Raw genomic sequence first — 24194 nt, 5'->3', positions numbered from 1 at the left:
CACAGAGACAAGGTCCCAGACTGCTCTGTCACCAAGCAAAGATGAGCTGGACAGGTTTTTGCCCAGTCTCCAAGCCTGGGGCAAGGACATAACCATCCACAACGTCCTCAGCCGCAAGAGCGCCAGCTCAACCTGCCAGGCTCAGTACTGGCATGTGGAAAATCCTAAGGCTGTACCATCGCTGCAGTGCCACATCAGCACCCTGCAGCACATGGGTCAGGGCTGAGGGCGGGAGGTGGCAGCTGCATAGTTTCCATCCATCCCACCTGCCACTGCTTGAACAAGCCCTGACACATTTCACCAGAAAACGTCAATAAGCATTAAGAGTCCTATTAACACCATCACTCCGCTGTGCCTCTTTACCTTAATGGACACATTCTCATGGAACGGGCACAGTTTGTATTTTTAAACCCTAGGAAGCAGCAGACAGGTCTGTTCTTCATGCGTTTTGCCTCTCGTTAATGTGTGCATGGACTTATCTGGCTCAGGGCCCACAGCCCTGCTGCTGCGGAGAGCCCCAAGAGGTGTACCCTATGGGGAAACACCAAGAGCTGCCTCCTGGTCTGCGTTTGGCAGCAGGGAGGTCTGAGTGGCTAGTCTTAAGGAGTACCTGAATCCACCTTCTTTTCTGTGTCGGTTTTCTATCCTCTCAAATTCCTCAGATGCCAGAACCATCCCACTGTCTGTCTGATTGTCCTGGAAGGAAGCAACAGGAGTTATCAGTAACATCCCTGTCAACTGGTCAGAGTGGGAAGGGAGGAGGAATCATTCAGGAGATGAGATCATGTGTATCTGTGATGGGGAAAAAAGGAGTAGGGGCACTTTACCAGCATGCTCCATGGTCTTGCTGGAACTGATTTTCTTAGGTGCCTTCTTAAAAAGAATATGTAAAAAGGTAGGATTTGTGTGCGCAGTTCAGTGCCACTTTTGGGAAAAAAAACAGTGCTTCCTGCCTCGAAGATGTATTACCATCAAATCTGAGAGAGATGAGATTTTCCTCTGAGACTAAGGGTATGACTTAAGCTTTGCCACTATAGAGGATATAAGTACCAGCCCAGTTCGGAGAGGCCAGGAGGGTCCCTGTTGCACACTGCTGTGTGGGTCAGGATAGGGGAGTTCCAGACAAACACTCTGGATTTATCTAGTCCTGGCTGGATTTCAGTATGCTTAACCAGGCCATATTCACAGATTTGAAAAGGGTGAAGGGCAGGCTCTTCTCTGAGGCCCTTTATAGTCCTTGCTTGTAGATCTAATCTCCCTATTTCACACTCAGGCAGTACAAGCTGTGCTGTAGAGAAACCCCTATGTGCCAGGTGGAGAAATGAATGTGCATAGGACTGGACGGACTGAACAGGAATGACACAGACAGATGGACATTAGATAGGAGCGATCTTCCTTCCACGATCTTAACAGCAAAGGTGTCAGGAAACAGCTGAACATTTCTTTGCCCCCTTCTCAACTCCACTCAGATGCTACTCACCGGGTGTGCCTTGTACATTGTATGTGTCATGGGAAACTCTTCAAATGTCTTTATCCTGGATGGACACCTGATCTGATTTCCTCCCGTCAAACAACCAGGGAATGAGACGCAGTTGTAGTATCTGCTGACAGAAGCATACTGCATTCAGTAAAACCAACAGAGTCGATGTCCTGAATAAACAGGACCTGAACCCAACCTTCTCTCCTCTTCATGCAACCAAAGTATGCAGGGAGACGGATGAAACAAATGGTGGATTTTGGGAGGGGAGTGGGGTCACCTTAGGCCTTTTAACCCCATACTACTTCTGCAGTGGGGAGCACCCAGACTTCCTGATGGAATCAGGTCCTGATTACCTGAATAATGTCGTATAGATCCCAGGCATCCCACTATCACAGCTCCCCGGAGATGAGAAGCCTAGGCCTAATTATTTGGGTTAGTCAGAAACATAGCATGAAGCTCCTGCATTAGCAGAAGTGCAGAGACCCAGCTGACACCTTCTTTCCTCATCTACCTGATGGGCCACGATGCCTTTAGTGGGATGTGATGCTCTGGCAGTGTAGCTGGAGGCAGGAGAAGGAATGCCATAGGCTTACATATCACGGTCTCTTTCTTATCAGCAAAGGAGAGTGATTTTGCTTTTATAAGCAAGATGCTATGGCCCAAATGCTTGGATCACACCTGACCACCTGGGATTTTTCCAACATCTTGCTACTGGGTTCTCCCCATATCCCTCAGGCTCCCTTACAGCTCAGGCTGCTGGCTGCCTGCTGGGCTCTCTCTGCCCTTTTTAGAGGGGATTCACCTTGCTGCTAGGCTGTGGCAGCGTATCCTCACGTCAAAGTCCTCTTCATCTGAGTTTTGCTGGGCAGAGGAAGGCACCTGGGAGAAACCATCATCTTCTGAGCTGTGAGAGTCGTTCAGTGGGATGTAATCCTTCCCTTCCTGGTAGGAAGAACAGTGAGTGGCCTTGCAAGAAGGGGAGGGCTTTCCCACAAGAAAGGGCTCTACAAGCAGAAGCTGTCAGAGCCGGGGAGGAAAAGTTCTGGTTTGTCTTTTGTTTCTCTGGGACGAAATATCCGTCTGGAGATTTCTGTGCCCTCTGCGTTAAGTAGCTGTGAGTGTTGCAGGTGCATGGAGGTGTGCGTGAGCAGGAAAACAGCCCAGTCCTATGGCACCTAGAGTTCTCTATGCGGACAGAGCAGAGCACTATGCTCTGGGGGCACATCATTGTGGCTTAGTCATGCTTGTGCTGGGATCCAGTGCCTAAAGGTTAAAATCAGGGACGTCAGGATGAGAAAGTACTCATATTTAAGCATTTAGCTATCACCTTATGAAATGGAACATCAAGAAAATGTTAAATCAGAGCTGCATGCTCATCACAGTTAAAAGTCCTGGTGAGTTACTGCATGGCAGCGATTAGTAATAGTTTCAGAGAAATTTGTATATATGACTGCTCTAATGGAACAGTTGTTTGGTTCACGTGGCCCTGACATTTCCATCTGAGGATAGAGTTTCAGAAACCCTGGTGAAGTCCTGGTTTTCATTATGCGGGCGTGTGAGAGGCAGGACTGCCAGGGACTTGACTCAGCTGAAAAATTTAAAATAATCATCTGGGGATTAGGATGGAAGTATTGGAATGACGACTGAGAGTGTATCCACCCTGCAAGGAGTGGAGCTATATTAGGATTCAGTGAGAAGGCTACAGCAGAAATGAGCTCTCCGGTACCTCTGGGAAATGGAGCTCTCTGATGCAAGAAACGCTGTGTTATCCCTTGGCCTACGCAAAGGTACTGTATTGGCCAGGGAGTCAGAGGAGGGCACAGGAAGGGACCTAGTGGTGGGAGAAGAAAGAGCTGTCTGGAGCTGAACAGGGACACAGAGAGGTTTTCACCTGCTGGACGTTTTCCTGAAGAAGGTTCCCCAGTATCTCCACCAGGTCGGAGAAAGTTGGTCTTTCCTTGGGATCACTGTGCCAGCAGCTCAGCATTATACGGTAACTGCCAAGAAGAGACGCTGTTTTTATGCAACAGAAGCCCCCTCCTACCCCACTCTGCAGCTCCCACCTACATGGTACCTGCACTGTGAAGGAAAGCTCGGCACCCCCCAGCACTTTGGCCATGCGGACCTACTGGAAGGGGGTTGGTTCATTATGCACTGAATGTAAGAGTGCACAGGGAGCTAATTCAGACACCTTTGATACCCTCCAGAGTCAAAGGCCCATCCCAGTGCGTGTATACAAGGGATTTGATGTTCCTAGATAGCTCTGACCTGCATTTGAACCCATCTGGCTTGCCCTCCAGGCAGCTGCCTGGTGTGAAGGAGGTGTTGGCTCATCCCCCATCCTGGCTGAAAGGTCTTTGCATCCCACAGAGGGGCCTGTCTTGCCCTATGCTGGGATCTGGGAGGTTTCCACCATCCCACAGAGGGGCCTGCCCTGACCTATGCTGGGATCTGGGAGGTTTCTGACTCACATTTCTGCTGTGGCATACTCTGGGGCTCTCATCCTGGTACCGTCTTTGAGCCTCTGGCAGAACTCCTCGTTGATCTGGACTCCAGGGTATGGAGATGCCCCTAAAGGAGGTTCAAAGAGAGGTGGGAACATGAAACGTGCCATCAGAAACTGGTCCTTTCCTTGAGACCACCCTTCCTCCCAAAACACTGGGACATGTGGTCACTTCTCATACGCAGCCCAAGTCCTCAGTGCTGCCTGAGACAGGATCTTCTGCCTCGGTGAGCAGAAGGCCACCTCTGCATGCCTATCTCCCATCACCCTGTTCATGGAGGGATATGGCCTCCATATTTCTTTTGCCCATACCAACGTCTCTTCCCATAACTCCTTAGACATGCTTCAGAACATCACAGCCTCCTGCTCAGACTCTCCCACCACGCTGCTATGTGGGAAGAGAGGTCCTGCCTCCCTCAGCAGCGTATGACCCTCATTAGCACTCACCTAGCGAGAAGATTTCCCAAAGGAGGACCCCAAAGGACCAGACGTCACTCTGGGTAGTGTAGACCTTGTCGAAGATGCTCTCTGGAGCCATCCACTTCAGTGGGAGACGGGCCTGCAGGAGGGAGAGGCAAGGCATAAGCATTCAGTCAGGGACATGTCCCAGGACAGCCCTTCTTGTAGCAATGGGTTAAAAGGAAACTAGAGCTGTTAGCCCTGCTCCTCTCTCCATGGAGGAATGGAGGTTTGGTTAGGCGAGAGGGCGGGATGGAGACACTGAAAGGGGGAGGAAAGAGTATAAAGGAAGAAGAGTAAGTAACGACAGGCTGAGGGGCAGTAGGAACGAGACAGAGGTTTGGTGATGGAGGAGGAGGACAGCACATACATCACTGGGCCAACAGTTCCTGGTCCCAGCTACACAAGTGGTTCCACTCCTCCTTTTTCATCTTTTTCTCAGTTTATTCCAGCCCCAGAGTAGTTTTTGAACACCTCAAGGTGGCCTAATCTATATAGGGTTTGAGAAGAAAGCACTCACACTGCCTTTCCTGACATAGTCAGGGTCCTTGTAGATATCCCGGGCCAGGCCGAAGTCACAGATCTTTACCACGTTGTTCTCTGACAGCAGGATATTGCGAGCCGCCAGGTCTCTGTGAATGCACTGAGGGCACACAAAGCGGAAGGGGCAAAATCAGAGAGACAGGAACCACCATCAGAAAGTGCAGAGCACCCTCCTCCCCTTGCAAACTTGAGCTGTAATGGGGGAATGGTAGAAGTGGGAAGGAGTTAAAAATAAAAATTTCAAAAGGGGATGGTTTGGGAGAGGATGAAATGCAAGAGGACTAATTTCCCATCTTTGGGTACACAGGACTACCTCAGACTTCCTGAGAAGTGTGAGGCAGGTCACTGAATCTCTCTGTGTGTCACCTGTAAAGTGACTGTAGGCAGGCCTTCTTTGGTCAGGCATGCACAAAGGAATAAAGGAGTGAAGGAAAGGGTGAGCTCACCTTTCGGGATGCCAGAAACTCCATGCCACGTGCTACCTGGAAGCTGTAGCAGATCAGGTCTTCCATTGTCAAGGGACTTTGCCACAAGTCATCCACTGTCCAAGAGCACAAGAAAATGATTAGACAGTGAGCGGTCTCTTGTCCTACTTGCCTCTCTCCAGGACTGTGGGATACAACCAGCCCCTTGGTGAGATACAGCTACTCCCTACTGCTAACTGGAGTAGCCACCTCCTCTCTAGGATTTTCTGCTTAGGTGGCAGAAAGCACATGGCAGGAACCTGCTCAAGTGTGAGGAGAATGAGTCCAGCCTCCAGCACACGTCAGTCAGACAGAGTTGTGGGGAGCAGGGCTGGAAGGGACTTTGAAGGTTAGCTCATCGTTCCTGTCCTAGGGAGGAGCCACTGAGATCGCTCTCAATTCTCACTTATTTAGGCTAAAAAAAAATCCAAAAGGATTTAATTCTCCTTTCTGGGTTTCCAGAGTCTGTTACAAGAGACAACAGATGACTCTAATAGTCCTGTCCAGGGAATTGCCATGCAACAGTGGAGTGATCAGCTGCAAGGCTGGGTCCCAGCTCCCCACTGTCATGCCCTACCCATTCCCCAAGTTAGCCAAGTCTGGCATTTCTTTGGTGGGCCAGGTGAGGAGCCACTGCTGAGGCTGGAGTATTACCTTCCTGGATCGGCTGCGCTGTCTGGCTCTTGTGCATCAGAAAGCGGCTGAAGATAGCGCTGTCGCTAGTCCCAGAACGACTCCTCCTGTCTGCTCTCGCTGCCTCCACGATGGACTGGACCTGAATACGCAGCCTGGGAGACTTCTCCTGGCAAGGAGACCAAAACGAAAACCTCAGCAGGCAACAGACAGTGTAACCCCTGCACCCACGAGCTGCACAGTCTTTTCCTGTTCTTAGACTGTAATTCTGGCCTGGAAGCAACTATCTTCCATTGCAGAAAGAAATTACTTTGCTGATGTGCACATGAACTAAGATCACTGTGTAAAGTTGATCTGCTGCTAGACAAAGGGTGTCTTTGCTCCGTTGTCAGATCATGTTTCAGGCTACACATCTTCCTTCCCTAGACATGGGACAGGTCCCATGGGGCAAAGGAAGCTACTTACCCTGTAAGGACTGAATCCTTCCCGTTTGGTCCGCAGGTAGTTGGAGAGGTTTCCATACTTGCAGAACTCAACAATAACCATTAGTGGACCTGGCGAGAAGACATCAAGGGTCAGGGGAAGAGGTGAGGGCTTGGGATGGTCAGAATTTGCCCCAACTCATGTTTTGTGCAGCCCCGCTGAGCTGTGGCACCTGCCCTAAGTGCACACAGACACAGCAGTAACATCCCCACAAGCCTTTGTGGTGACACACGTGGCCAGCAGAAAGGGCACAAGGGATGAGCACTGACTTCTGGGAGCAGGCACAGCCTGTTGCCCTGGGATATTTACCATTGGGTTTGGTACAGGCACCCAGCAAATTCACCACGTTGAGGTGATTCCCGATGTGAATGAGGATCTTCAGCTCTGACATCAGTGCCTTGTGCTCGCTTGCGGTAGCTCCCTCTGGAAATACACAGACCATGTCATGACACTTCCTCACAGCTTTTCACTCCCCCTCACCACCCTTCTCTTATCAGAGTGTTATTGTGAGTTTTGCTGAGGAGGCTGTAACCCCAGAGCCTTGGTACATTTTGTTATTGCATGTTTCCATATGAAATGTCAGAGCCTTGTCTGGAGATCCCAGGATCACTGCTGTGATGCGTAGGGTGCTCCCTGCACGTGCAAAGGACAACACAACCTGTGCCCGACACGTTTTTCCTTGTGATAGCCGTGCAAGGAAAAAGATCACTTGAGGCTTACGTACAGATGCACACATTTGAATCTCTATCCTTTCAGCCTCCAAACAGAGATAACAAGCCATAAAATGATTTGAAGGAAAATTAGAAACAAAAGGCATCTGAGTCTTTTGGTCATGACTGAAGATAGGAACTGTCTCAAACCCAAGAATATCTTTTTATGATTCCCCTCCAATAGCAACCACAGTCTTGTGCCCCTGCCAGCTCTCTGTGCTGCATTTTCTTTCTGAATGTCTAATTCACATGAACTCTTGATCCTTTGTTTTACCCTCAGGGTGTTTTCTCTGGTTTTGCGTGCCTTTTTCATACTTCTCTGTTTTCTCCATATGCATTTTGCCTTACTTGGGAATTTGTAAACATAGTCTGAGAGACAGAAGCATCCTCTTGAGCTGCAGCTGATGGGCCAGGTGACAGCCATGCCTCAAAGGACTGTAAAGCAACCTTGCATGGCCAGGCTTCCCTCTGCAATTGCTGTGCAGATCATCTGTACTCTTGCAGTGTAAGTACTGCTGAGATGAGCCATGACTTGGTTTCCACATACAGGCCACTGCTGGCCAGAGACTACCACGGTATTTTGTTGCGTACCAAATTACAGAATAAAGTTCTGGATGCCTGTTTGAAAGCATGGCCATAAAAGTTTAAAATCTCACTTTGGATTGACCAGGCTTTGGGTGCAAAGCCACGTCAGCCCCCAGAGCTAGGTAAGAGCTGCAACCTGTTTCTTTACCCAGCTGTGAACATGGCCCATAAACAGGCACGTTTGGAAGAAGGCAACTGGGAGCAACACTTCCTTCAGTGACCTGCCAAAGAGGGGCTCTGGATTCTTGTTCGTCCTTTGAGACAGATCTCATTCTTTGCCTTTGCAGACAGCTAAATTTCCTTGACAGCCGAGTTCCCCAAGTCCCTGTTGTCTATTCTGCCACTTGCCTCCCAGTGCAGCTGAGTGGGGCTAAAGCATCCATGAGGGGAGACCAAGAGGATCAAATGTGTTGAGGCCAAAAAGCCATAAATTAAAAGGCTGGTTCCAGCTCCTCTTCCCTAACTCAGGGCTGGCTCAGGCAGAAACACCCAGGAGTGCTTGTGGGAGATAAAACATTTTCCAGGGCTTTAACATGTCTTATGCAAAAGACAGGCATTTACAGGGTGGAGATTCCCTGGCAGATGCCTCGTCCTTTGCTGTCCACTCAGACTGCATAGTCTGCTTCGCTGTCCACGTACCTTTCAGCATTTTGACTGCTACGGTCTCACAGCTGTTACTTTTATTGATCCCAAACGCTGATGCTTCCACCACCTTCCCAAAGGCACCATGACCCAGGACCTTACCTATGGGCAAGCAAAGAGGCAGTGTGAGGGAAGGCAGGTGCAGCACATGCAGAATGGAACGAAAAAACAAAAAACTCAACAGGAAACCATGGGAAGAAGAAAGAAAAAAGGTCATAAAGGAAAAGGAAGGAGTGGAACTTGTGCCCTTCCCAGGTGGCTGCTTGCTCTGTCAGTGAGAATAAGAGAAAGGATGATGGGAGGAACTGAGACAGAGCTGGCATGGACAAAGCAAAGGAAGGAAATGGCCCTGAAGAAGTGAGGGACTGTTTGTTGCCCTCAAGCAGAGTGTGTGGGAAAGGTAAACGTGACACCTTGCAGCAGAGCAGCCAGGGCTAATGTCACTGCTCTGTGCCTCAAAGGTAGTCTGCAGCCCTTTTAACCCTCCCAGGCAGACAGAAGAGACTGCAAGCAGATGTCTCATCATGAGGAGAATAGTGGGTGCAGTCCTGGTCCTGAACTTGGGGTGCCTACTGTGGGCTGGGCTGTTCTGTCCAGATTGCTGGTTGCAGAATATGGGCATGGGTTTTAAAGCATGCCCAGAGGTCTCCTGGTCTCAGTGATGCCTGTCAGGGTACATTGGGAGAGTCTGGGCTTACAGTTGGTTCAGATCTGTCCATAGTCAGACCCAAAGAGATTTCCCAGGCACAGCTGGGCTTTAGGGACAGTCTGGGGAAGAAGACGGGAAGCCTGAGGCAGAGAGAAGGCATTAAACACACAGAGATATGTAAGAAACCTGGAGGGTGAGTTTGAAGGGCTGGTGGGAAGCCCTGGCTGCAGCGCGCAGTGGCAGGGAGGGGGTCCGGCTCACCTAGGCGCAGGCGGTCTCGTGGGAACTCCCACTTGCTGGAATCATAGGGCAGGTACTCGCACTGCTCTTCCAAGGGCACCTCACCAGGGTCCATGATGATGGAGAGGTAGCCCGTCTTGATGTCTGCGTGGGCAGGCTGCAGGAATCAGCCAACATAGAGGGTGAGGAGATGCCCTCCCTGCACTGGGTGCTGACTCCCAGGGGGGATTTGGTTCCTTTGCCTGCCTTGACCTGCTTCCCCCTGGCAAAGGCCATTCCCTGTCACCTCCTTTACCACAGCCCTTATGCACCCTGTCCTTGGCAGTAAGAGCCCTTGAAGCATCACTCGATGACCTCCTTTTAGCGGATGCTGTCATACAGCCCCGCATCACAGCAATGGTGTTGCCCCAAACCCCGCTAAGGCACCTCCCCTGCTCTGGGGCAGAGACAGTCACGTACCCTTTTGATGTTACAGAAGATGAGGATAAGGAGGATCCAGAAGAAAACAGCGATAACCCCAGTCCCAATCAGGATGACAATCTCCACATTAGTCCTGTCATCAGAGCCTGTGGGACAGGAGGGAAATCATAGCTTCAGAGATTCCCATTCGGTGCCCCAGCTCAGCTGTCCCTTGTGGCCTGCTTCAGGCTGTGGGGAGACTGGGGAGGTGTGTTTTCCTGAGCAAAACATGATCCTCCTGTGAGAGCACCATGCCACCAGCAAGGCCTAGGGGCTTTCGCTGCCTGCCACTGCCTGGTGTCACAAGGAAGAGGCATGGGACCTTGGCCATGCTCCTGCTCCACCCCTTCATCCCCAGGGGTGTCGTGGCTACTGGTACCTTCCACGGAGACACTGGCCGAGGAGTTCACACAGCCCTTAGCGTTGCAGACACTGCACAGGTAGAGCCCAGCGTCCTCCTCCCTCACCCTCTGAATGCTCAGCCTCTGGTTGAAGTCTGCCAGGTCGATCCCTGTAAGGCACAGAGGGTTGTAGCGGTCACTCACAGGGAGGGGGGATTAGTATACTGGACTCATTCAGACTCAAAATAAGGCTATTTTTTTTTTTTTTTAGCTGGTTCATTTTAGAGGCAGAATGAAATTGCACCAGCTGGTAGAGGCTCTCTTCTGGGGCCTGATGGCCCCAGAAATATCCTGGAAGAGCCTTCCCCAGGCAGTGTATGGAGGGGACAAAACCCACACAGACAACACTGGATGGGGATGGTGACCAGGCAGTCCAGCTGGTGTGTCAAGCTCTGCTTCAGCTCCAGGACCTGTTCCTTCACCTTTGCAATGTACCTGGATCCTTTCATGGGATCTGGGTTGATCCCTGTGTGCGCAGAGATGCCAGGCACTAGGCTCAGAGTAAGAAGATGAATGATTTATCTCTTTCTCTGCTCTCTAGCTGAATGTGCACATGCGCAGACAGTGCTGAGCCAGGCCCTAGGGCATAGACTTGCCTTAGGTGACACTGCATCAAACTGGAATAGAACATGATTAAAACCAGAGTTCAGCCAATTCAGAGAACAGGCGCCTTTGCCTGGGCACAGCAACTCCCAGAACCCAGCGGCGTTCAGCTCTCCGGCTGCCAGACATGATGCCCTGCCTTTGATTCACCCCCAGCCCACTGTACCTGACACTTCTTCCACCAGTTTCTCGTCTTTGTACCAGCTGATTTCAGGAACGTGGTTGCCATCCACCTTACAGCGCATCTCTATGGAGTCACTGACGTTCACCCAAATGTCTGTCAGGTTCTGCTTGAGGCGGGGGATCTCCAGGGCTGGAGGAGCAGCACAAAGAGGAGGAGGGGAAAACGGGAAACTGATTGATCAAAGAATATCTGTGTTCCCGGGGGGCTTTGGGTCTCTCACCCCTGCTGAAGGGTGTCTTGAGAACCCAGGTGCCCTGCCTTTGCCACCTTGAGTTTAGCTTGCTTGCGTGGCTTCCCCTGGGGATGGACTGGGAAGCTGATGGCAGCAAGAGCACCAGCTCTCCTCTGTCACTCCCGCCTGCCCTGTGGACCCTCACCCTGCACAGAGATGTATTTCTTGTGGCAGTGCTTCTCCCGGGTCTTCCTGTTCTGCACCTCACACACGTAATCTCCCTCCTCGCCCAGGGAGATGTTGGGGATGGTGAGCAGCAAGGTGGCATCGTTGGAGTCAGGCTGGAAGCGCAGCTCCCCCTGCATCTTGGTGGCATAGTGATGGACGTTCTTGCAGTCCAGCACGAGGGGGTTGCCCTCCTCGTCGTGGAGCTTGGAGAGGTTCAGCCGATACCACTGCAGGTTCTCATACGTGTAGTTGTCCGCATTGCAGCTCAGCTGTAGGTCCTGCCCCTCTATGGGCTCTTCAGAGGGCTGGGACTCAATCTCGAACCCGTCTGGAATGGCTTTCAGGAAGGAAATGAACACGTGAATGAGTTTCCATGGCTGAGCTGCCAGACACAATGAAATTGTCTCCTTGGGCTCAGCTCTCTGAGACTCCCCTGTTCTCAGCCAGGGTAAAGGAAACGAATCTAGAGCAGAACTGCGACACACAAACTTCTAGTGATCAACAGCTTAAGTTGCACCCAGTGAGTGCTAAGGGATATGCTGAAGCCCCAGGGTCAAATTAGGATGGAGTCACAAATGAAACAAGCCTGGAAGGTCTGAATTAGGCTGTTTCTGCTCTCAGCTCAGCTGCAGCATTTTGGATTGCACACATGCCTGCTCTTACACTTGCAAGACAGTTATACAGCCAGGCTGGATCACTGCACACGCAGAGAATTACTGGAGCAGTGATTGCAGATGTTCATCTGCCTCCACAAAAGCTGGTGGCTCTAACAGCACAGGTATTACCTATGAGGGCCATGAGCCCAGGCTTCTGGGGTCTGTCCAGAGAGGCATGAAGATAAGCCTCTGCTGTACCCTTGCCAGGCTCCCTGTCCCCAGGGGACAGGGACAGACTCCCTCCAACGCTGCTGGCAGGAAGCTTATGCAGCCATGACTCCAGCCCACACTGCTGGGCTCTCAGCTTCCTCCCACCACCACAACCCCGTGGGGACTCTGCCGGGGGGCTCAGGCCAGCAGGACCCTGCCTGGGAGCAGGTCGGGCAGTGCCACTAGAGGATGCTCTTGGACCAGGCACGTCCCCAGCCCAGGGAGCTGCCTGGGCCTGAGCCAGCAGGACATCCCCAGCCCAGGACCTGCCAGGGCTGCTCCAGGACCTAGGCACAGGCAGCGCCGGCTCATCCCCAGGTCTGCCTGCCAAACTCTGCCTGTGCTATCTGCTGCCAGGGCTCCAGGCTTCTGCCACCCAGCAGAGTTCTGGGGTAGCCCTGCTTTCGTGCTGGTTTCCCAGTCACTGTTTAACTGTGAATGACAGGACTCGGCAGGTCTAGGGACCTGCCTATTTCAAGCAGGGACCTTGGCTGATGCGGATGGAAGGGACGTCTGCTGTACTCACTGGTTACATAGAAGTAGATCAGCCGCTCGTCTCGACCCACTTTATTAGAGGCGATACACTTGTACATGACGGAGACATTGGCCTCCTGGATGGCCAGTTTGCTGACTGTCTGATGGGGGAAGAAAGCATAAGGGGGAGTTAGGACAAGTAAGCAGGAAGAGAAGTAGGACTGGTGCTGCTCTCTGGCAGATAGCAAAGCACACAGCAAGCCTGGCCCCAGGCAGCAGCTGTACCTGGGAAAAGGTTATGCAAAAATAGCCCCTTATTCAATAGCCCTTTGTGCATTTCAAGCCTCATCTGCTGGCTCTAGCAACAGCAACATGGTTTTATTCCTGATCTCTGCTCCTTTTTACAGAGCCCAGCCAGCACAGATGCCTCTCCATGGGAGCAAACTTCTTGCTAAGGCCCTCGAGTCACCATGGGGACAGGCCTGTGCCCAGCAAGGGGGACATGAACACAATGCAGGGCTGAGGGAATGCTTAAGCTCCTGACAAGCTTTATAACAGTGGGGGGAAAGGGAAAGGACACCAAGGCTTTGATTCCCTCAGCCCTCTGCAGTTAAGTGACTACTTAGTGTCCCAGAGTTCAGTGGAGTTTACAGGTACTCACAGACCTGCAAGCGCTCCTTTTATCCATAAGGGGAAATCAAACCTGTGAAAGCACTCCAGCTTTCACCACTTCAGGAGGAGCTGTCATCTTCTCCCTTTAAATTCCAAGTCTACATAGACATGGTCCTAAAAGCTTCCTCCTCCCTCCCTGTGACTGAGATTGGGCAAACAGCCAGGCTGCTGCCCTGAGAGCACAGACCCAGGAGATGCTGCCTCCAAATAAGCCAGGAAAGGCAGCTGGGGAGTCAGGCTGCTCTCCTCCCGGTGGCTCACACTGCACGCGTGCGAGCTGCCAAATGTGTTACAAGCACTCCCCTTAGAGGAGATCTGCGATTTGAGGCACAGGTTTTTCCTCCCTCCCAGTTTGAATGACATGTTAATCACATGCAAAAATTCCCTCTAATGAGAGGGATTTAAAATGCAAAAAAATTGTGTTCCTCCAGGGAGACTACTTTGCCTTTACTATTCGTCCCATAGACTTTAGGAAGCATTTCCGTTCTAAGTGGCAATGTATTAGCTTGTGTTAATCAGAAGGAACAGTCATTCATACAGTACATAATCAACACAACTGAAGTGACCTTATTACGAGTACTTTTGTGCACTGCCTCTTCCGTTTCTTGGGGTTACTCAATACAGCTGAAGTGATCCTATTGCTGGCACTTTTGTGTGCTGCCTTTCCTGTTTCTTGGGGATTTTCCTTCTAATCTGCAGTGTTACGTTTGAGTTGGGGTTCCTGGATTTGACATCATGCTGCTGCCTGCAATGCATGGCTGTGTGCTGCACACCCTATGGCTCATTATGGCCTTTCTGGACAGAATGAAAAACAGAGGAGGATGGTAAGAGAAGACAGGCAGAAATGAGGAGGAGGGAAAGAGAAAGCAGATTTGAGGATGTAGCATCCCACTGCAAGTGGAAGAGCTCTCTTCTCCCAGAGCTCTTGTATGTCCCTGGGCTGCACAACCTAAGCTGGACCTCCAGGACAGTTACAACCAAAGAGATGGAATCAGAAGGATGCAGTTGAGGAATAAGAGGACGACAAGAGGGACAAGGAACAAGGAACAAAGGGAAAGATCAAAAGGGACCAAGAGGAGAGTCCCATCTGGAGGGAAACACAAGAGCTTCTCACCCAGAAGCTCCCATCCCACTACCCCTGCTCACCTCCCTGGGGGACACTAATCCCTGCCTCTCCCTTCAGCTGCTCTGGGAGGAGCAGCATTTGCCCCTGCCACCCTTCTGGCAGTGACGAACTCCCGGCCAGGCCAGGGGACGGGAAGTGCCTTTGGAGGTGTGTAGGAAAACAGGAAGTGACTTTCGGAAACAGGGGCCCATTTGTTTGTTCTGCATCCCTCTGTGAGTGGCTGGTGCCCGACACCAGCGGGAACAGGAACCCCGTCATGGCGTAGACCTGACACTCGCGGCTACCAGAGAGACAGAAAGAAACAGGCAGCCAGCAGTGTCTGGCTCTTCGCAGGTCACACGCTGCAATGAGGGAGGGATGTTCCTTCCAAAGAGGAAACGCTATGATGGAGAAGCGGTCTCTGTGGGGCACACGTGCTCTCACTCACAAACATGCAGCGGATGGACACCAGCATCTCCATACCACCCTTGCCCCCCTGGGATGGGGACAGCTGGATGAAATGCCCTGCTACACACATGCGTGTTCCCAAGGCCAGAGATTTCCTGGTCAGTCTGTGACTCCTGCTCTCCTTTCCTGGTTGCCCAGGCTGCTCTGCGGGGTTCAGCTCTCCCAAAACAGCTGAAGCAGGAATGCTCAGAAATGGCCACAGGAGCTCCCCCAACAGACGTCCCCCATGCCCTCCCTTGCTGGGTGCCCTGTGTTCAGCAGCGATCAGTGTAAACCCTCCTGCGCCGTCAGCCCCAGCAGGAGCCTCTCTGGACGCAGGGTAATTTCTCAAAGATGACAGCTCTCCCTCGCCCTGGGGCTGCCTGGTACTGCGGAGCCCCAGAGCTGGGAACAGCCACTGATGGTTTACTTTAGAAGCAGAGGTGTGAAGCCCTCCCCAAATCTGTCTCTGCCAGGCTTGTTTTCAGGCCACTTTTGCTGGCTGATTGCAAAGGATCCCTCCGAGGGTGCCTGTCTCCAGCTCCCCGTTCTGGGATGGGCTTGGGGCTATGGCCTCACCTTGTTCCGCCCCTCCACGAACTCCACCCAGGTGTCAATGCTCTCAATGGGGTTCACTGCATCCTGCTGTGACACATCTTTCCAGTCTTTGCACTCTGGCATCCGGTCCCGCTGATGGCGCCTTGCTGCCCGGTGGCGGCTGTTGCTAATCCAGCAGCCGGGGAGGAGCAGGAGAAAGAGGAGAGAGATGGAGAGAGGGTCAGCTGGGAAGAAGGCAGCAAAAATAGCTTTGTGTCTGCGAACTGATACCCCTGTTCTCTAACTGCAAAATTTCCTGTGTCTTCTGGTTATACAGTTCTAATGTGCTTTACAAGGGCACTCCGCTATAATGAGTGAGGCAAACATTTATAGATGTGAAAATTGAGGCAGGGAACAGATACTGGTGTCCCGGGCAGTGTCTTCACCCCTGGGTCTGTGGTTTCATCCTTCCCTGCTAAGGGTGGAGAAAGGCAGGGGTGAAATCAGTTCATGTGTGCCCAGGGCAGTTCTTCATGCCATTTTGCTCAGCAACAAGGTCTTGAACACCTGCTGGGAGTGTGAGTTAGGGGACTGGCTGGCTGCTGGCCTGGAGAGCTGCCCCTGAGTCAACAAATACCAGGGGGCAAACATCCCAAGTAGAGGTGCTGCAGGTGTCTCACAGGGACACGGTGATATCTCTTTGGGCTGAGAACAGGTGAGCAGAGAGAAGTGCCCAAATCTGTCAGGGACCTGGGATGCTGTAGCCTGCAGGCTGCTTCTGAAATACAGGTGGGGCAGGGAGATGGGAGGGTCTGCCCAAAATCCAGGGTGGGAGGTGCAGAGGGAGAGGGCTTTTGGTGACAGGAAAGCAGGGGGGAGCTGAGTGACCAAGAGCAGTGGCAAAGGTGCGTGCTGGCAGTGCGGGGCAGGGCGCTCAGCGGGGTGAGCACATCGGCGCGCTGTGTAAACAACAGGAAGCTCGAAAGAAGCCTCCTGCATCCTCTGGAGCTATGCTAGGCAGAAATACGGTGGCCTTGGGAGACAGTGCTCATAATTCATGGGCCCCTCTGCTTCCTGACAGGGCCACAGTGCACTTGCATGCGATGGAGAGCTCTCTGGTGTCCCTGGCTTGGCAACAGCCTGTACAGGGCTGCTGGACCTGGCTTCCTCCACACACCCTGATGTCCTCCACCCTGACCGCTCTGGCTACAACTCCATAGCATCCCTTTTCCTTCTTCCTGTGAGGCTGCTGCTAAAAAATGCCACTGCAGCCCTGCCTGGTGTTGCCCCAGCTTCCCAGGGCACAGGCAATGGGCACGTACCCTTCCTACCTGCCTGCACAACACCCTCCTGGCCAGCTGGCAGAGATCTGGCACTTCCCCCAGATTAAGAAACTCTTCTCCACATGCAGCAGCTCTTCTTCCCTGCCTATGAGCACTTTTGCTTCTATCGTGCAGAAGAAGATGAAGGACCAAAAAGGAGAGCAAAAGTGAGACAGGATCTGGAACACAGCCATGGTGCCCAAGGAGCCCATAATGCCACGCTGGTGGCCTGCTATGACACGTGTGTTGGAAGAAATGGCACTTACAGGCTGCGTCGGGAGAACATCCGACAGGGCATCCATGGCCTCCACTGCCACTGGATCACCTCTGGTGCCGGGATGCCATAGACGGTGCAGGTGAGGGCCTGGGGGCTCCTCCGGGAGTAGATGCTTGGGGAGGAGGCTTCCTTCTCATGGATGCGTGGAGGAACTGCAAGGATCAGAGTGACGCTGTGAGTGGCTGCAGGCTCAGCTGCTGCACCCCCAGGCCAGGCATAGCCCTCCCCAGGTCCGTCTAGAGAGAGACTGGGCACAAAAGCACTGTGGCTCTCAGGGCAACTCCTGGGGAGCTCAGGCCTGCCAGGCAGAGCAGGTCATATTTAGTCAGATTCAAGTGATGTCATTTCTCCTTCCTCTGCAGAGTGTTACTCTCGATGCTGCAGGGCTCAACGCACTGTCTGGCAGCCCCAGCACAGGGCTACAGAGCCTGGTGGAGACAAATCTCCAAGCAGCAGTGCCCTTCCAGCACTTTTTTTGCTGGCAGCTGGCTCCTGCACAACAGGGACCCGTTTCTGCTGGGGAAAAACTCCCTGGGAGCTTCCCACCCAGAGGAACTGCTCCGGCTCCAGGATCCGTGTGTGTTGCATCTGCCCTGCCCTCAAGTCTGCATCAGACAGGGTCACCCTCAGCAGCATCTCCAACTGCAGTTGGGAAACAGCCCCTGAGCAAGGACATATCCTGCCCGGAGTGATGGAGCCAGGAACAAAACTGCTGTATTGCCCAGGCTGTAACGAACCAGCCTCATTGTAACTAGAGCATCCCTCAGCAACAGGGAAGAAGGAGATGATGTAGGTACCAACTGCTTTAGGACAGCAATGGGGACTTGGTCTCGGAGCAGCCCAAAGGCTGGGGCCATGGACTCAGCACTCTCCCCCTGGCCCCAGCCCCGGCCCTCTCTTACCGTTGACGATTAACTGGAGGCTGATGCGCTTCTCCAGCCCCGCCAGCCTGTTCCGCAGAACCAGTGTGTATGTCCCAGCGTGCTGCTCCGACACATCCTTGATCTGCATTGAAGATTGAGATTGCTTGGGAATTAGCTTCCCATCCTTGTACCTGCAGGGAGGCAGAGAGAAAATGCAGCCATGGGGAGGAAGTGTCCCACTGGCAGCTGGGCAGGGATTTGCTGGTCCCCAATAGACCAGTTAGGCTGCCCCTTGCTAGCGCTGAAGACCAGAGAAACACCCCTGGGCTTTCCCTGGACCTGAGTGACAGGTGTGTGCATTGTCTTGTATGGATGTGTGTGGGGTTGGGGATGTTGTAGCTCTGCCCCAAGCAGTGTGCTGGTGCTCCCAGCTCCCAGCCAGCTCTGGTGGAAGTGCAGCACAATGCGGTGCACAACCTGGCCCCCCTGCTGCAGGGGGACAAAAGCGGCAGCTCCTATTGGAGCTCCACTTGTCCCCTCCAGACAGTGCAGAGCTCCAAGCCAGCCCAGGACTTTTGCTCATTCTCCCCTAGACTTTACCTCCTCCCATCCCAAGCTGTGCAGCTGAGAGCCAGGGCAGGTGGGAGAAATGACCCCCATGGGTGAAAAAAAGTGGTATTTGCGACAATTTTGGCCACAGAGGGACCTAGGAAGGAGGCCAGGCTAGGCTTCTCTACTTGGTAGAGGGAAGGAGGAGAGAAGAAGGTGGCTCAGGCTAAAAAAGGTGCGTTACCACTGGAAGTCTGGTGGGGGGTAAGCCACGACTTTCACTGGAAGCTTCACGGCTTCGTCTCCTGCGGTGGCTTCTATCACTGGGCCCTTCCTCCACTCCACGTTGATGAAGGGCTTTTCTGCAAGAAAAGAGGTGAGCATGGAGGAGAGGAGAGCACAAAGGGAAAGGCTGTCACCAAGCTCTGCTGCTCCCCACAGGGCCCGACAGCAAGGACCAAGGACAGGCAGGGTGTTGTGGCACTGCAGTTGAAAATGACTACTTCTCTGAAACCATGAAGTAAAAATAACCAAAACCCACTATTGTCCTGTCTGCCCATATCACCCCCAGCCCCTCTTCCACATTCCTGTTCCCAGCAGGCCCCCCCACCCTGGAGCAGAAGGGAGTGGGTGCCAGGCAGAGCCAGACAGGACAGCACAGCACTGATGCCTCCGCCTTGCTGTTGGGAGCCATCGGGGCTGCAGGGAGGCCATGCTGCCCCATGACTTTCTGCTGCCAGGTGACAGCCGCCCAGTGCCGACGGTGCCTTGTGCACCTGCAGCTGGGTGCCTCCCAGGCTCGCCATGCCGCAGAGGCACTGCATCTGCCACAGGGCCGTGAGACCTGTGTGTCCTGCCATCCCACTGGCATTTGGGCCAATCTGGTATTCGCATCTCTCTTTCTCATCATCTTGGCACCTTGCTGAGTGTGATTGTGCTCCCAGTGTGGGGCTGGGGTGCAGAAGGGCTGAGGAACTGGAGGAAGGCTGGGTGTCACAAAAGCAGAGTGGGATGGAGGTGCAGGAGCCCTTCTGCTGAGCCTTGTGCCAAGCAATCTGGGGATTGTTCTTCTTGCAGCTTGGCTCCAGCTGTGGCTCTGCGAGGGAGTGGAAGGTGCCGTACCGTGCACGATGACGTCGGTGCTCTCCTCCAGCATCTGGGCGCCGTTGGTGGCAGTGCACGTGTACTTGCCCAGGTCCTGCTGGGTGACGTTGTGGAGGGTCAGGATACTGGAGAGCTCTGTGTGCGTCTGCAGGGACCGGCGCTCAGGCTCTATCACTGCCCGCTGTGTCTGTGGGAGATGACAGAGAGAAGGGGACAAAAGACATTAAACAGATTGGGTGTGCAGATAGGTTCCTCCAGTCTGCACTTCTTGCTGCCCAGTGCTTGCCTCTCCCTGGACATGTGTTTCCACCGCTGACTGCTATCCTCAGGGATGGAAAGGCAACGAGCCCTGTGTGAGTGACCACTTGAAGCTGGGGTCAGAGTTTAGCACGTGTTTTGCAAGCCCAGTAACCAGGCTGGGAGCCCTATAGGTACGTGAACAGAATGATGGCCTCAGGGGATGCCCCTGTCTCACTGTTTACAAGAGTCAGAGGCTATAACAGGGGGAAAACACAGCGGGGAAGGGACCTCCTCGCAGGCTCTTGGTAACCAGGGCTGTGTGGCTAGAATAGCTCCTTTTAAGCCAAGGATGTTTGCTCTGTATTTGCACTGGAGGAAGTGAAGCCCAGGAGCCCCCCAAAGCAATAACACCTTGGCAAGTAAAAAAAAGAAAAGGGGTCTTCCCTCTGTCCGCCTTCTGCTGCCGGAGAGAAAAATGGGAAAGCACCCTGACTGAGATGTCCAGGGCACAGCATGGTTAGGATCATGAAACAGAGCGCTGCCAATGATGCGAAGAGGAACAATGAAGGGCCAAGAGGGGATGACTCGGGGAAGTAGCTCAATGCACGAGGAGTCGCCCTGTTTGCTAGTACCTGTTTGCCAGGGTAAGTCCACTGGAAGCGGACTCCGGAATTGAATTCGGCGCACACTGTGCAGTTCAAGACCAGCTTCTCTCCTACTAGCAGCTCCATGGCTTTCTTGGGATACAGCTGGATGTCATACAGCTCACTCCCTGATGCAGAAGAGGCAACAAAAAGACATTTCTGATCTATTAACTCTTTGACTCAGACTACGCAGTTACAGGAGGCTTGGGTATAACCTCCTGCTGCTTGGCCTATCTCTGTCTGGCACACAATAGAGCAGATATAAGCACCATGCAGAGTCTATGTAGCTACAGAGGACCATAACAACCCCATGAGCCACACTGATGGACTTCAGAGCCATCCACACTGTCCCCCCTGCACCTTCCCAAATATTCACCTGCTATATGGATGATGAAGAAATTGGATTTGAAGACTTTCTTGTCGATGACAGTCTCACACTGGACAAACAAAGAGTCCCTGATCAAGCGTGTGGGTACCTGCACCCCTTTCTTGTTGTCCCAGAAAGTGCTTTTCCCGTCAGGGTGGATAAGGGAATTTTGCTGGAAAAATCAACATTTTGCCAACTGAAATAAGAGGGTAACAAAATTCCCACCCCACCCCTTCCAGGCTTTACGCTGGCTAACACATCCCTTTTGTGGGAAGAAAAGATGCCGCATCATGCTGTGCTGGCCTCCCGCCCTCTCCCCCCGAGGGTTTGTCATCTAGGAATCGCAGCCTCCCCGATACCCCGAGCAGCCATATCCTGCACCACAAGCCTCCCCGTCTGCAGAGTGGGCCAGAGACTTCCAGGAATGGAAACTTCTAGTGATAGCTAAGGAAACTGATGCTGATGTCCCAAAACATCAGCCCCACCGGGATGAGTGCTGACCTTGGGTAGTGTCCTTCCCGGGCAAGGGAAAGGCCCCTGGCCCCCAGAGTGTCCCTGGAGGCCTTTGTACAATAGTAACACTCATCCTGGAAGGATGTATTTGCATTGTAAAAAAAAAAAAAAGGCAAAAAAAAAGCAAAAAAAAAAGGCACAAGCAAACTGATAACAGAGTTGTTTTTAGTCATCAGCCCCAGAACTGCAGCCTCCTCCCTTGTGGGGATGCCGACCACCTAAAGGGTTTGTAGATCACAGAGACCAGAGCAAAGAGGGGACGCTGTGGGGAAATGGGATTAAAACAAAGTCTTGTTTTGTTTCATAGAGCTCCAGGGAAGAGAAGCAAGGTTGGCAAGAAACCCGTGGGGTCTGCCCAAGGGAACTGGACAGCACAGCTTCAACCAGCAAATAAAATGAGGAAGCCAGTGGCTTGTACTTTCCATGGAAAATGTATCATCCCATGCATTTTCCATTCCTGGCAGTGCCTGTCCCACTTCCATTCAGGCAATTACAAATGCAGAACAAATGCAATACATGTCGGTCCAGAGTCTCCCACTGGCCGAGTTCTCACCAAGATCAGTGTGACGTTAAGATCTGGGATGGACACAAGGCATGGTACCCAGGTGTTCTCTTTCTTGCTGATGAGGAGGGTCTCCGGCTTGTTGATAAATGGCTGTTCAAAATCTGAAGAAGAGATATAAGGAGAACAACAACTAAACAGAGGTAAGGGAAGAACTGGGAAGAGGGATAAACCAGAAGAAAAGGAGGCTTTCTAACTTTAACATGGCATGAGGTTGCCAGAGGGAGTGGTGTTGAGCTGGGCAGCCTGTCTGCAATGTGTGACAGTCAGAGGAGACACCTGGAGCTCGGGAATGCAAAGGGAGCCACCGAGGCAGGCTCCTCTGCACCAAACACCATATCGGCAGAGCAGCACTTATGTGACATTTGGGCAGTGCTGGAAATGGCCTCCCCTTTCCTGGCTGCCTCAAGGTCTCTGCCTGGGTTTGACCCTTTGTGAAACTGGCAGATCTTGTCCTGGGCTCAGCGCCTGCCCAGCTGGTGACTGTGCATGGCCCCACGGCGGGGACAGCGCAGGGCTGTGCCGCCCTGGTGCAGAAGCAGCAGCGCGACCTCGCAGGGCGAGGAAGTGATCCGCAGCAGAATGGTATGCAGATGTCATCCTGCAGCCATCCCGGCCGGCAGATAAACAGATGAGCTGAGCTTTTTCCAGGGCTGCCACCCCACTGCCTCCCAACCGCTGCAAGCACAAATATTGACAGGAAGAGCAAAACCACCCAAAATTAATCAGTGAAACAACTTAGCAAGGCCAGGGTTGTTACACTAAACTCCACGCGGAGCCAGCACCAAGAAGCAAAGTGTCTGAAGAAGGGGCTGTCCTGTCCTGCTCAGTGTGTTGCCTGTGTCAAATGAGACAAACCCAAGCAGGGCTCCATGGTGGAAGGGAGTTGATGGCAGCATATAAAGGAGATGCGACATGGCCCTGACCCATCGTGCCAGGCACCATCCAGACCAAAGTCCAACCTGATCCCAAAGAGATGGCAAGCTAACAGGGCAGCACGGACGCCATTTCTGGTTCTTTCTCAGATACACTTGAAAGAGCTGGTGAGACCAAGATGCAAAACACACTTGTATCGCAAGCCATGGCTGACCAGAGGGTAGGAAGGGTGAAGTTTGTCTTGCAGTGCCTCATGCCAGCTGTGTGTGAGGCACCTGCCCACCTGTCTGCTTGGCAGCGCTTTTCTAATATTTCAGTTTGAATGTTTTTTCTACTCTTTGTAGAGTTGGTGGAATTGCCCAGGTTGACTAAATGGAATGAAGACAAAATTGGAAGAAGACACAACAAATTACGAGGCTGCTTGGTGTCCTCTGGCAGTGCCTCACTGATGGATGACGACTTCTGAAATATCAGCCCCTGCCTGCCCGTTTCTGCAGGGACACATACCTCATGGGATGCTCTGAATACAGACTTGTCCTTAGCGTCTCTGATGCCTGCTGCTGCCAACGTCTTTCCTCTGAGAGAGTCATGTCTCTGGAAATGTCCATCCAGCACGTGGTCATGATTGGCTTTGTCAATGGAAACTGTCCCCTGGGTGAAGGGGGCTCCATAAGGAGGCGGTGGGGCTGCCCCAGGGACCTGCTAGGGGAGATCTGATGGATTCTGGTGTGCTGGAATCAGAGCAAATGATCCCGGTGGCCTTAAAGGCTATTCTTTATTCACTTGTATTACAGCTAAACCATTGACTTAAAGGGACTGTTGCATGAAGATGTCTGTTTGTGCAACCTGAGACTCTTTCCCTCTGCTACCCAATCCCTAAATCTAAAATGACAAGTCAAAGGTGAATTTGGTAATGATCCCCATTTGGGGATCCTGCTGTTCAAATCACATTGGGCCCAACTCAATCCAACCCAGTACTCCTACTGTTAAGTCCATAAGGAAATTCCTTTAATTTTTGATTTATAAAGCTGTTGCTTTGATGATAGTCAGGCTGCAAAGACCTAGTCTGGGTGAAGTGCTTTTTTTTTTTTTTTTACAGCTTAGGTGAAACAAGCCATGCACAGGAAACATGTTGGTCGGCTCTTATGAAAATACGGTTTGCCCAGAGAATTCTTATCTCTGTTTCCTGGGGTTTTGTGCTGCCACAGTATTGCTGTCTTCCGAAACCACAGATTCGTTTCCGAGTGTGAACATGTTCCTCATTCCCGCCCTTAGCTGTGGGCACGTGAGAGGGAGGAGGCGCACAACTGCCAGAGGTAAGAGACGATGAGGTCCCCT

General features: G+C 52.4%; 1 protein-coding gene across 3 annotated transcripts in view; it reads right to left on the bottom strand.

Annotated features, from left to right (window-relative positions):
* Nucleotides 1-24194, bottom strand: part of FLT4 (fms related receptor tyrosine kinase 4) — a 59961-nt gene that overhangs the window by 4749 nt on the left and 31018 nt on the right. For 2 of the 3 annotated variants that reach the window (XM_054217492.1, XM_054217493.1), the window contains exons 4-29: nt 21972-22084; nt 20915-21077; nt 20527-20666; nt 19673-19841; nt 18795-18912; nt 18041-18192; nt 17128-17290; nt 15582-15726; nt 12831-12939; nt 11416-11775; nt 11021-11167; nt 10230-10361; nt 9851-9957; nt 9413-9548; nt 8500-8604; nt 6875-6988; nt 6548-6636; nt 6104-6251; nt 5432-5526; nt 4963-5085; nt 4431-4542; nt 3952-4051; nt 3372-3477; nt 2283-2422; nt 1481-1601; nt 611-696 (exon numbers count right to left, since the gene is read on the bottom strand). In XM_054217492.1, coding sequence (XP_054073467.1) covers nt 611-696; nt 1481-1601; nt 2283-2422; nt 3372-3477; nt 3952-4051; nt 4431-4542; nt 4963-5085; nt 5432-5526; nt 6104-6251; nt 6548-6636; nt 6875-6988; nt 8500-8604; nt 9413-9548; nt 9851-9957; nt 10230-10361; nt 11021-11167; nt 11416-11775; nt 12831-12939; nt 15582-15726; nt 17128-17290; nt 18041-18192; nt 18795-18912; nt 19673-19841; nt 20527-20666; nt 20915-21077; nt 21972-22084 — 3493 coding nt within the window. The remainder of the gene's footprint in view (nt 1-610; nt 697-1480; nt 1602-2282; nt 2423-3371; nt 3478-3951; nt 4052-4430; nt 4543-4962; nt 5086-5431; nt 5527-6103; nt 6252-6547; nt 6637-6874; nt 6989-8499; nt 8605-9412; nt 9549-9850; nt 9958-10229; nt 10362-11020; nt 11168-11415; nt 11776-12830; nt 12940-15581; nt 15727-17127; nt 17291-18040; nt 18193-18794; nt 18913-19672; nt 19842-20526; nt 20667-20914; nt 21078-21971; nt 22085-24194) is intronic. The other variant, XM_054217494.1, reaches the window with a different exon arrangement.

This window comes from Rissa tridactyla, chromosome 11 (genome assembly GCF_028500815.1).
Source record: "Rissa tridactyla isolate bRisTri1 chromosome 11, bRisTri1.patW.cur.20221130, whole genome shotgun sequence".
Lineage (NCBI taxonomy): Eukaryota > Metazoa > Chordata > Aves > Charadriiformes > Laridae > Rissa > Rissa tridactyla.
Note: the sequence above shows the minus strand (reverse complement) of the source record. Positions and strands in the feature narration are given on the sequence as shown.